At 36.0% G+C, this 12,117-nt stretch overlaps 1 protein-coding gene across 1 annotated transcript; it reads left to right on the plus strand.

The window, feature by feature from the left end:
• Positions 1 to 1,491: 1,491 nt before the first annotated feature.
• LOC127541678 (vomeronasal type-2 receptor 26-like) lies at positions 1,492 to 11,303 on the plus strand. The gene is made up of 4 exons (XM_051966894.1): positions 1,492 to 1,559; positions 7,008 to 7,200; positions 7,848 to 7,971; positions 10,327 to 11,303. The coding sequence occupies exons 1-4, from the start codon at positions 1,492 to 1,494 to the stop codon at positions 11,301 to 11,303; spliced, it is 1,362 nt and encodes a 453-aa protein (XP_051822854.1).
• The last annotated feature ends 814 nt before the right edge of the window (positions 11,304 to 12,117 follow it).

Genomic DNA, 12,117 nt, shown 5'->3' on the forward strand with positions numbered 1-12,117 from the left:
ATTTGATCTTCTATTGAATGATAAAGTCCAGTACCCTTTTTTATATCAGATGGGGAAAGAGCAATGTGCTCTTCACCTGGCATTTATTCAATTGATGCTGCATTTTGACTGGACATGGATAGGACTGCTTGTTTCTGATAACCCAAAAGGGGAAATATTCTTCAAGGATCTGAAGGAAGAAATGGTCAGGAATAATTTGTGTGTGACTTTTAAGGAAACAGTGCCCAAAAACTTTAGAGACAGAGAAACTTTTGACCTAACTTCTAGGATTATTTCATCATCATCAAATGTGATTTTCATCTATGGAGATACTGATTCCCTTCATGAACTTTCCAGTGTATTGATGTTTTATAAACCTTATGGAAAGTTGTTGATTACCACATCTTCTTGGGATTTTTCCATTGATACAGATTTAGACCAGTTTCCCACTTTTCATGGTACAATACTATTTTCTCATACCCAGAAGGAGATTCCTGGTTTTACAGATTTTGTAAGAAGCCTGAATTCAAGTGTGAACCCTGAGGACATTTTCCTAAAATCTTTCTGGGAGAGTATCTTTAAATGTAGATTTTCCAAAAAAGGTGATGTAGAAATGTTCGATCTTTTATGTTCAAAAGGTCTTTCCTTCAGAGATTTAGATTTGTCTTTTACGAATATTGACATCGCCCTTCTGGAACTGATTCCAAATGTTTACAATGCAGTGTATTTAGTGGCCCATGCTCTCCATCAAATACTCCATTCTGAGGTAAAGGAGGCATCAGACCTTGGGAGAAACCTAGATCTTCCTTGGAAGGTAACCTATCTCTTCAAAAATTGGGCTTAGCATAGGCTACACAATATTCTCTTGTTAAAGATTTGTTCTAGAGAGGATGCAGTGATGACTTGGGTTATTCCTTTATATAGTTTTCAGTTTTTTCCCCCTTTTGATTACATGTAATTCTGGATGGAAACAATAAAATTACTTCAGATTTATTTATTTCAAATTTTATATAACAATCTTTTAAAAATAATTTATTTAATACTTTCCTCAGTTACACTTAAAATAATTTTTGTTTGATTTTTAAAACTTTTGAGTTCCAGATTCTCTCCATTATTCCCACTCCAGTTCCTTGTAAGATAATATATGTGAAATTATGCAAACCATTTCTATAAAAGTCATGCTGTGAAAGAAAAGAGATCTTTCAATTTAATTTTAAAAAACCTGATAAAATAAATTGAGACAGGGCAAGAGAAAGAGATACACACATCGAGAGATAGAGAGACAAAGAGAACAAGAAAAAGAGCAGGAATGATAGAGAGACAGAGACAGAGAGAGAGCGAGAGCGAGAGAGAGAGAGCGAGAGAGAGAGAGCGAGAGCGAGAGAGAGAGAGAGAGAGAGAGAGAGAATATACAACAATCTGTATTCAGACACATGACACAGTCATTTTCTTCTCTGGGTATGGAAAGATTTTTTAAAATCACATTTAAGAAACATCTGACACAGAAAGAGCATGGCTGACAGTGAAACTGTTGAAGTAGCTTTGAAATCTTCAGGAATCATTGGATTCTGTAACACAAGGTGAGACAGTTTCAACAGGAATCATTGGATTCCTTGAGATGAAAAATTGTTGATGAGACTATTGCAGTACTTCAGAGCTTACAGGAATTATTGGATTCCTGGCACATGAACTAATGGACAATAGATTCCTTTTGGACTATTTCTTGGACTTATGCACATGTATAAATTCTCATGTTGATTCATGTTATTGGTGACATTACTACTAGCCTGTGTTATATTGCTATGTGCTTATGTATTTTATGTAATTATGTGTAATGCCTCCCACATTTTTTTTCTTTTTTTAAAAATTTTATTTAATAATAACTTTATATAGACAGAATCCATGCCAGGGTAATTTTTTTACAACATTATCCCTTGCACTCATTTCTGTTCTGATTTTTCCCCTCCCTCTCTCCACCCCCTCCCCTAGATTGCAAGCAGTCCTCTATATGTTAGATATGTTGCAGTATATCCTAGATACAATATATGTTTGCAGCATCGAACAGTTCTCTTGTTGCACAGGGAGAATTGGATTCAGAAGGTATAAATAACCCGGGAAGAAAAATAAAGATGCAGATAGTTCACATTCATTTCCCAGTGTTCTTTCTTTGGGTGTAGCTGCTTCTGGCCATCATTTATCAATTGAAACTCAGTTAGGTCTCTTTGTTAATAAAGTCCACTTCCATCAGAATACTTCCTCATAAAATATTGTTGTCGAAGTATATAGTGATCTCCTGGTTCTGCTCATTTCACTCAGCATCAGTTCCTGTAAGTCTCTCCAAGCCTCTCTGTATTCATCCTGCTGGTCCTTTCTTACAGAACAATAATATTCCATAACATTCGTATACCACAATTTCCCCAGACATTCTCCAATTGATGGGCATCCATTCAATTTCCAGTTTCTAGCCACTACAAACAGGGCTGCCACAAACATTTTGACACATACAGGTCTCTTTCCTTTCTTTAGTATCTCTTTGGGGTATAAGCCCAGTAGTAACACTGCTGGATCAAAGGGTATGCACATTTAGATAACTTTTTGGGCATAATTCCAGAATGCTCTCCAAAATGGTTGGATTCGTTCACTATTCCACCAACAATGCATCAGTGTCCCAGTTTTCCCGCATCCCCTCCAACATTTATCATTATTTTTTCCTGTCATCTTAGCCAATCTGACAGGTATGTAGTGGTATTTCACAGTTGTCTTAATTTGCATTTCTCTGATCAATAATGATTTGGAACACTCTTTCATATGAGTGGTAATGGTTTCAATTTCATCATCTGAAAATTGTCTTTTATTATCCTTTGACCTTTTATCAATTGAAGAATGGCTTGATTTCTTATAAATTAGAGTCAGTTCTCTATATATTTTGGAAATGAGGCCTTTATCAGAACCTTTAACTGTGAAGATGTTTTCCCGGTTTGTTGCTTCCCTTCTAATCTTGTTTGCATTTGTTTTGTTTGTACAAAGAATGCCTCCCATATTGATGGATTTATGTACACCTTGTTTCATACCTCTTTCAAGTGAGCCCCTTTAGAAACCCACTAATCTGATTTGATTTTGTATTTCCTTTGGTGTTTTCATCTTTCTTGCTGAGATGTCAGGGAGGGTGTGACCACCTTCTTTTTATGGTGTTTTCACTCCCTTTTTGAGCAGTCAGAGAAGGTGTGATCACCTTCTTTTGGGGGTTCTCACCTCCTTGAGAAGTCAGGGAGGTCATAACCACCTATGTTCTAAAACAAAAAAAAGCAGGAGATGTTAGAATCCTAGTGTTACTTCAACGTAAAACAAGATGATAACTCAAGGGAGATGTTAGAATCCTAGTGTTAACTCAATGGAATTGATGCAATGCTTGTGTTCACACCTTTAGAGAGCTCATATAAGCAAGAAGTATTTAAGTACTCATTGGAGTTCACACTTTGGGAGATTTCAGGGTTTAATATGAGATATTCAAATTCACACCTCCTTTAATCCCTGCCTCCAGAAGGAGGAGTCAACCTTTGGGAGATCATATATAAAGAGGCTCCTAGCTTTAGTTAGTGACTTCGGAACATTGCCAGGGGTTCGAAGGGAACACTCTGGGAGGAACCCCCAAGGCGTCTCTTGGAGGCAAGAGAGATTCATGCCATTTTCCACTTGGCTGGCTGGAGGCTGAAGGATAAACCTTTGGATATGGAGACATTCGGAGGGAGCTCTTGGAACCAAGCAGAGAGATAAGCCAAGAAAACTAACCAGGCTATTTTGAGGAAGCCATAAACTTTTTATTGAACAAGCAAATGAACTTTTAACACCTGGCTACATTTGGGGTGATTATTGATCTGAACTGATACTAGGGCTACCTCCCCAAGAAACCTGCTCACAGATAGAACCAACCTTTATATTATGTTTCAAAGAAGAACACCACACATTCTTTAGAGTATTCATGGATCAGTGTACTACTGAGAACAACTGGTCATCCCAGAACATTGCTATTACTGTGTATATAGTACATTTTACTTTGCTTGAATCTGTGGAGGATTTTCCAACATTTTTTTCTGAGAGCATCCTGCTCATCATTTCCCATAGAACAATAATATTACATAAGAAACATATACCAAAATTTATTCAACCATTTCCCAATTGATGGACAATCCCTCAATTTTCTTTTTTATATTCCATTTGCTTTTCTTACTTAATGTACTCAATTTGAAAATTTGTAGAAGTTGGCTTTCGTCTATGCAGCTCTTCTTTGTTTTGTAGGAAAAACCTAAATCTGACTGCTGTTCTAATTCTACTTTGCTTAATTACATTGTCTTTTCATTTCCTTGGACAAATTTGACTTGCTTTGTATATATAGGACTTATTTGGACAACACATTACAGATCTTCAAAAATGTGACAGACTTTGGCCTCTTTCCCATCAGTGGTTAAAGCACATTTGTATTATGATGTTGAACAGTTTTCCTTGGATTCCAAGAGATACCATCCTGTCATTTTTGATTTAATAGCCAAGTATTTCATTCCTCACCTTTTTATATATGATAATGACTACATCATTTCTTATAGGTGATTTTTTCCCACAGTAATATATGTGATGATTACTAGAATTAAACTTTGCTAACAAAATTTTCTGTAATGAAAACTCTCCTCTCTCTCTCTCTCTCTGGCTCTTGCCCTCTCTCATATGTGTGTTTTCAAGAAAAATTTATGTCTGCAAGATTTGGACTTAGAAGAAAGATAAGTGCTGCAAAACTGATTCTATGGTATAATAGTGGTGCTGAACAAGACTTTAGAAAGACTCTTGTTCGTCGAGGGGATAAAATCAGTCAATACTTAAATTAATCCCCACTGTTCACTGGAAATTCAAATCCTAAAGCAATTAAGCCTTTGTCCACATAATATGAAGATGGGACCCACTGGCAAAGACCCTGTTGTTAGAAATGATTGAAAGTAAAAGGAACAAAGAATGGTACAGTTTAAGATAGATAATGTCATGGAAATTATTAATATTAACTTGAACAGATTTTGAGATATAGTAGAGCATAGCAGGGTAATGTAGGCTATGGTCCATGGGGTCATGAAGGGTAGGACAGGACTTAATGACTGAACAACAAATGTGTACTAGGAATTCTGCCCAATTAGATTATTTTTCTTTTCCCCAAAATAATCAGATCTTACCATTAAATTTCTCAGTGTCAACAATGTAGATTAAATTTCTGTTTTTCAACCTTCTCATTCTATATTTTGTAATTCTCTGGGAAATTTTCTTGAATATTTTCCATTGACCACTGAAAATCACAATCGGAGTTTTCCAAATAAATTTCTAGTTTTTACTGAAAACTCTGTTTCAAATCTTCCTCAGATTGAATTATTGTTTCATATTCTTACACTTTGTCATTTTAAAATTTCATTCATAATTTGTTCCATTGAAGTTATTCTCCTTCCTAATTTTTTTCAGGAATGATTTTGCCAAAGGTTTAGTTTCATTATCATTTGTGTTTGCTTTTATTTTAACTTTGAATTGCATCACTGTGAATAGCAAATTCTCCTTTATTCCTAAATTGACCTTTTTATCTATTTCTGAGATTTATATTGTACAATTTTATTTCTCCCTTTTTCCTCTTTTTTATTAAAGCTTTTTATTTACAAAACATATGTATGGGTAATTTTTAAAATATTGACCCTTGCAAAACCTTCCCTTTCATATTTTCTCCTCTTTCCACCCACCCCATCTCCCACATGGCAGGTAGTCCAATACATGTTAAATATGTTAAAATATATGTTAAATCCAATATATGTATACATATTTATACAGTTATCTTGCTGCACAAGAAATATTGGATCAAGAAGGAAAAAGACCTGAGAAAGAAAAGAAAATGCAAGCACACAACAACAGAAAAAGTGAGAATGCAATATTGTGGTCTACCCTCATTTCCCACAGTCTTCTCTCTGGGTGTAGATGGTTCTCTCCATCACTAAACAATTGGTACTTGTAATGTTCTGGTTAGCTTTCTGGAGGACTTGGAACCAGCCTTTGTTTCAGCAGAGTAATTACCATGAGAATAGCCAGGGATAAAGTCCAAAGTCTTTATTGGCTCCTTCACAGTCTCTCTCCTTCACTTGGGGGCCTGTCTAGCTTTCTGGAGGGCCTTCAGATGGGACTTGTTTTCGGTGGAGAATTAAAGGAAAGCCATCAGGAACCTGATCCAAGATGGAATGGTCTCTCCTCCAATCCTTCTTCGCTCATATATATATGTATATAAAAATATTAAGCATATATTATATGTATATTAATTATATATAATTATAATATTAGTTATATATTAAAATATATAACACATATACATTATATATATATAATTATATTATCATAGATGTCAATCTTGTAGAACTATATTCAGTACTAAGTACATGCACTGAACTAGAGTACTATTAATCACCATGCTAAACTAGATTAACATTATCTTACCAATTCTATTGAGTTAACACCTTCTTTCAAGTATACTTCTCCAGATGTCTAGCCTTTACAGGAACTGGTTTGAATCACCTCCTTGTTGAGGACAGCCAAGACCATTAGAATTGATCACACAGTCTTCTTGTTGCCTTGTTCTTGTTCTGCTCAGTTCATTTAGCATCAGTTCATGTAAGTCTCTCCAAGCCTCTCTGAAATCATCCTGTTGGTGATTTCTTGCAGAACAATAATTTTCTATAACATTCATATACCACAATTTACCTAGCATATCTGTAGAAAATAATTGGGTGCCGGTTTTGTTATTTTTCATTTGTCCTTAGTTTTCAAGGAGAAAGGAGAAAAGAGTTCAGAAACTCTAAGAGAAGGTCAAAAAGGAGAATGACAACTTTTGGAAGCTCCAGATTATGAGCCTGTTTTCCATTGATAGTCAAACCTGGGACTTGGGCATAATTCTTCTTTCCACAAAGAATAACAATCACCTGTCCTATATTTCAGATCCACCACTTTCTGAAATTCATCAGTTCTGTCAATAATGCCAGTGATGGGTCACATGAGGATGGAGTCCAGGCAGATGCTGAGACATATGATATACTCAATTATAAATCCTTCCCTGACCAGATAGAGACGCTGGTCAAAGTGGGTGAAGTGAATCCTCTTGCTCAGAGATTCAACATTAAGGAAGAAGACATAGATTGGCCAGAAGATTTCCATCAGGTAAGGAGCCAATGAAGATCAATGTTATCACTTTGTCTCTTTCGTTTCCTGGACACTGGTTGTTTCTTCACTGGTACAATGATGTTTCTCACAGATACTGGAAATGTGTGATAGGCTATTTATATCCACTAGAGTAGACAACAATTATCCCCAAAGGCATTTATTTACAGATGATTACTCAATATCTGGATTTATATAGACAAATAATTTAATCTGAGTTTGTATTTGAGTTGGGTACAGTTGTACAAAGCTGTGTTTTATTTTAAAGACACAATGGCTTCAGAGATTTTTAATATAAATGTTGCAGCTGTAGCCTCTGCTGATATCAAACATGTATTTCTATACAATTCCATCTGTGTATATATAGATCAATTCCATCGACCCTTTACAATAGTGCCAAGAACAGATTTCAAATATCAGCCTGAGAGAGAATAAGATTAGCCTGTAAAATCACCTGATTCATTGATTCAATCAAGCACTAATTGTGCAATTAGTTTATTTTGGTACATATTCTCTAAAATTATCATTCCCTGAAACATTCTAGGTAGAATGTTTGAATTTATGGAAACATAAAAACCCAAAACTTTCAGGGGTTAGAAAGTTGTTTTTTCAACAACATTTTCTCCCTTTCTCTGCTGGAAATATAGACTCCAACTTCTAGGTGCAATCTGAAGTGTGGCCCTGGATTCCAAAAGACAGCTCTTGAAAGCCAGCCCAGGTGTTGCTATGCTTGTACCCCATGTCCTGAAGGGACAATTTCCAACCAGACAGGTGGGTTCCTAAAGATAAACTGCCCTTTTTCCAAAGTAATGGATATTCTCATTTGTTAATCTTAAAGTGGTGTGCTTTGTATTTGGCAAAATCACAATAATTTCTGAGTTGAAATAACATTGCATTGATTCAGTCCTTTTCATTCAATATGCTTTGTGATCATTCTTATAATTAGAAGCATCCCATGGCAAAGATACCAAAAATTTGTCGAAGCAGAATCCATCAGAATTTTACTACCATGGGAACTCCTAATACTTCCTTGACCTTGCAGCCTAATTGGAATCTTCCCCATTCCTGTAGGAAAGCTTAGTCTAAAACTTAGTTTTAAACTTCTTCCCTCTTAACAGAAAAATTAAAAAAATATTTTGATTCTAAAAACTATTCAAACACAGATGCTTTTGGTTTAAGGGCAGAAGTCTGGTCTCTGGATTTAGTCTAATGAAAATATCCCTTGGCATAAGTTTGAGCAGAGTCCTCAAGGGAGATTATTTGAAAGATTTGTTTTTCTGGAGGATGGAGTCCCAACTCAAGAAAACTTGGTTCACAAAAAAATGAATAAAAATTGATCATCCTCAAACCTATCTCAGTGTCAAAGCTGATGAGACCTCATTGTGATTTGCTTTGTATTTGATATTGATCAATAAAATAGTACATTTGAAAGCTTACGCTTTGGGGGATTTTTTTGGGGGGTGGATTTTCTTGGTAGTTTTTCTTTCTCCATTTATTAAATCTTCTAATTTGTTTATATAACACTTACTCTTTAAGTCAGTCCTTTGGAATTTGATTTTTATTCTCATTTTACTTACTTCATTATGGTCAAGCTCCCAAAATAGACTATTTTTCACCTTATTTCAGTTAGCATTTCTTTTTTTCCAATCACAATTATTTTTCAGAATATAATGTGTAATATTTATTATGAAGGCTTTATTTTTTATAATAATAGCTTATCACTTGTCAAAATACATACAAAGATATTTTAAAACATTCATCCTTGTGAAAAAATACCTTGTGTTCTCAATTTTTCTCCCTCCTTCATCTCTCTTTTTCCCTAAACTGCAAGTAATTCAATGCAGTTTAAACATGTGCATTTTTTCTCAACACATGTCCCTATTTATTATACTTCACAAGAAAATCAGACCAACAGGGAAAAAATAAGAAAAAAAACCAAGGAAAGGAATAATGACAAAAAATGGTGGAAATACTATGTCGTGATTCACATTCAGTTCTCATAATCCTCTCTCTGAATGTAGGGGCTGTCTCCATCACAAGTCTCATTGTTGAAAAGAGCCAAGTCTATCACAGTTGATCATCACATGGTATCTGTTTCAGGGTACAGTATTCTCTTGAGTCTACCTACTTCCCTTTGCATCAGATAATAGAAATCTCTCCAGCCTTTCTGAAATCAGCCTGCTGATCATTTCTTATAAAACAATAATATTCCATTACATTCATATATCATAATTTGTTTAGCCACTCTCCAACTGTTGGGCATCCACCCTCATTCCAGTTCCTTGCCACTACAAAAAGAACAGTTCAAATATTTTTATACATATGGCTGCTTTTCTCTTTTTTATGATCTCTTTGGGATACAGACACAATAGATCCACTGCTGGATGCAGAATTTTGATAGCTTTTTCCTCATAGTTCCAAATTGCTCTCCAGAATGGTTGGATCAATTTACAACTCCACCAAAAACGTATTAGCGTCCCAGTTTTCCCACTTCCCCTCCACTATTTTCCATTATCTTTTCCAGTCATCTTAGCCAATCTGTGAGGTGTGAAGTGGTACTGCAGTTGTCTTAATTTGGATTTCTCTAATCAATAGTGATTTCGAGCATTTTTTTGTATGATTAAAAATGGTTTTAATTTCTTCTTCTGAAAATTGTTCATATTCTTGAACCTTGTGCCAATTGGAGAATGGCTTGTAGCTATAACCTTACCTTCAGAGAAATTCAACAAAAAATCTTTTTCACTTAATTTTTAAAAAGCAACTCTTGGCCTTCCTCTATGGTTTCAATGTTTCATTTCTGTTCTTAAAGTATTGGACTGTGTATAAAAGGACCCTTTTGGACTCATTGTAAGGGGTTTCAAATTAATGGATTGCAGGGAGTTTGAATTTTTGTTTGGCAAATCTATGATATGAAATAAATAATTTCAACACATTATTTTATCCATATGTGGAGAAACAAGGAAACTGAAATGTATCTTTATTTTATTCAGCCTTTAGAATATTTTTCCTTCTTACTTAGGAGTCCAAAAATGAGATGGAGCTCACTATGAAATGAATAACACTGCTTTATAGGAGACAAAATTCTGGTCAGTCTGGGATATAGCATGATTTTACTATTTTCCATAGATGCAGAGCAGTGCCTGCAGTGCCCTGAAGATCAATATCCAAATAGGGAAAGAGATCATTGCCTCCCCAGGACTGTGATCTTCCTGGCCTATGAAGAACCTCTGGGAATGACGCTGGCCTGTGCAGCCATATGCTTCTCCCTCCTTACTGTGCTTGTCCTAGGGGTCTTTGTGAAGCACAGGGACACCCCCATAGTCAAAGCCAATAACCGCAGTCTCAGCTACACTCTGCTGGTCTCCCTCAGCCTCTGCTTCCTCTGCTCCTTGCTCTTCATCGGCCATCCTACCACAGCCACCTGCCTGCTGCGACAAACGGCATTTGCAGTTGTCTTTACAGTAGCCATTTCCTCCATTTTAGCTAAAACCATCACTGTGGTTCTGGCCTTCAGGGCCACCAAACCAGGGAGCAGGCTTCGGAGCTGGCTGGGATCCACAGCATCTTACTCTCTCATTTTCACCTGCACCCTCATCCAAATGTGTCTCTGTGGCATCTGGCTTGGGACATCCCCCCCCTTCCTAGAGATGGACATCCACTCTGAGCCTGGCTCCATTATCATCCAGTGCAATGAGGGCACTCTTCTCATCTTCTACTGTGTCCTGGGCTACATTGCCTTGCTGGCCTTGGCGAGCTTCACCGTGGCTTTCTTGGCCAGGAACCTGCCAGATACTTTCAATGAAGCCAAGTTCCTGACCTTCAGCATGCTTGTGTTCTGCAGCGTCTGGATCTCCTTCCTGCCCTCGTATCAGAGCTCCAAGGGCAAGGCCATTGTGGCCTTGGAAGTCTTTGCCATTTTGACCTCCAGTGCCGGGATTCTCGCTTGCATCTTTGCTCCCAAGTGCTATGTGATCCTTCTAAGAATAGAACAAAATACTCAGGGGATACTTAAAAAGAAAGCAACTCCCTCAGAAGCCAGGGCTTCTCAAGCTCGTCAGTCACAGTCAAGGAGCTCCTTTAATCCGGTTATGAGAAAATGTTGAAGGCATCTCATTCATTTGCCTCTGTTTTCTCTGATATTCACCTTTGGTTTTAATTTCAATATAATAACCTTCTGCAAGCATTCTATTTCCTGATGTAAGAATAAAGGTAGAATGGGATCACTTGTTATTTTGAATTAGTTTACAGATAGCAGATTATATGTGAATGACATTTTTCAATATTGATGGAAAATAATTGTGGAATTTAAGTAAATGACTGTTTGGTTTGCAAGCCTCAATTTTAATAAGTCCATCCAGCATTCTGAATCATTGATGTGTTGCTTGGAAAATTAGAACTTTAATTTCCCTCCAGTTTGCTTGAATTATATCGTTAACAAATATTTTTGAGTGAATTGAACTTATCTATGATAGAAGATTTATGGGAAAATTTTAATTAATTTGCTGAGTTGAATGGTTTCTAACCAGTGAATATGGACTCGAAATTATTTAGCCAATCATTTTTCCATTAATTAATGAATTGTAGAGTGATCATTGGATCTAGAAATCTGTTCCAAAGCCTTATTATTTCCATCAAATACATCTTGTAACAATAGCTTGGGCATATAAGTAGTTGATTGCCTTGGAATAATAAAAATGAGACTATAATAATGCAGGAGTAATAATAGTCTTTTCTTTCTTCAAGAAATTGCCTTCAACTAGAATATTTTAGTGGTCATATTATTTATTTGTTGCATCACCTATTATTACAAAGTAACACTTCTTTTGTTTTTCTGAGATCTTTGAATATATATCCGGAGTTAGGTACTTCTAAGGAAAATTGATGGCTGAAATTCTGTGACTTGCTCTTAAAAAAAAC

Source organism: Antechinus flavipes, chromosome 6, assembly GCF_016432865.1.
Source record: "Antechinus flavipes isolate AdamAnt ecotype Samford, QLD, Australia chromosome 6, AdamAnt_v2, whole genome shotgun sequence".
NCBI classification, from domain to species: Eukaryota; Metazoa; Chordata; class Mammalia; order Dasyuromorphia; family Dasyuridae; genus Antechinus; species Antechinus flavipes.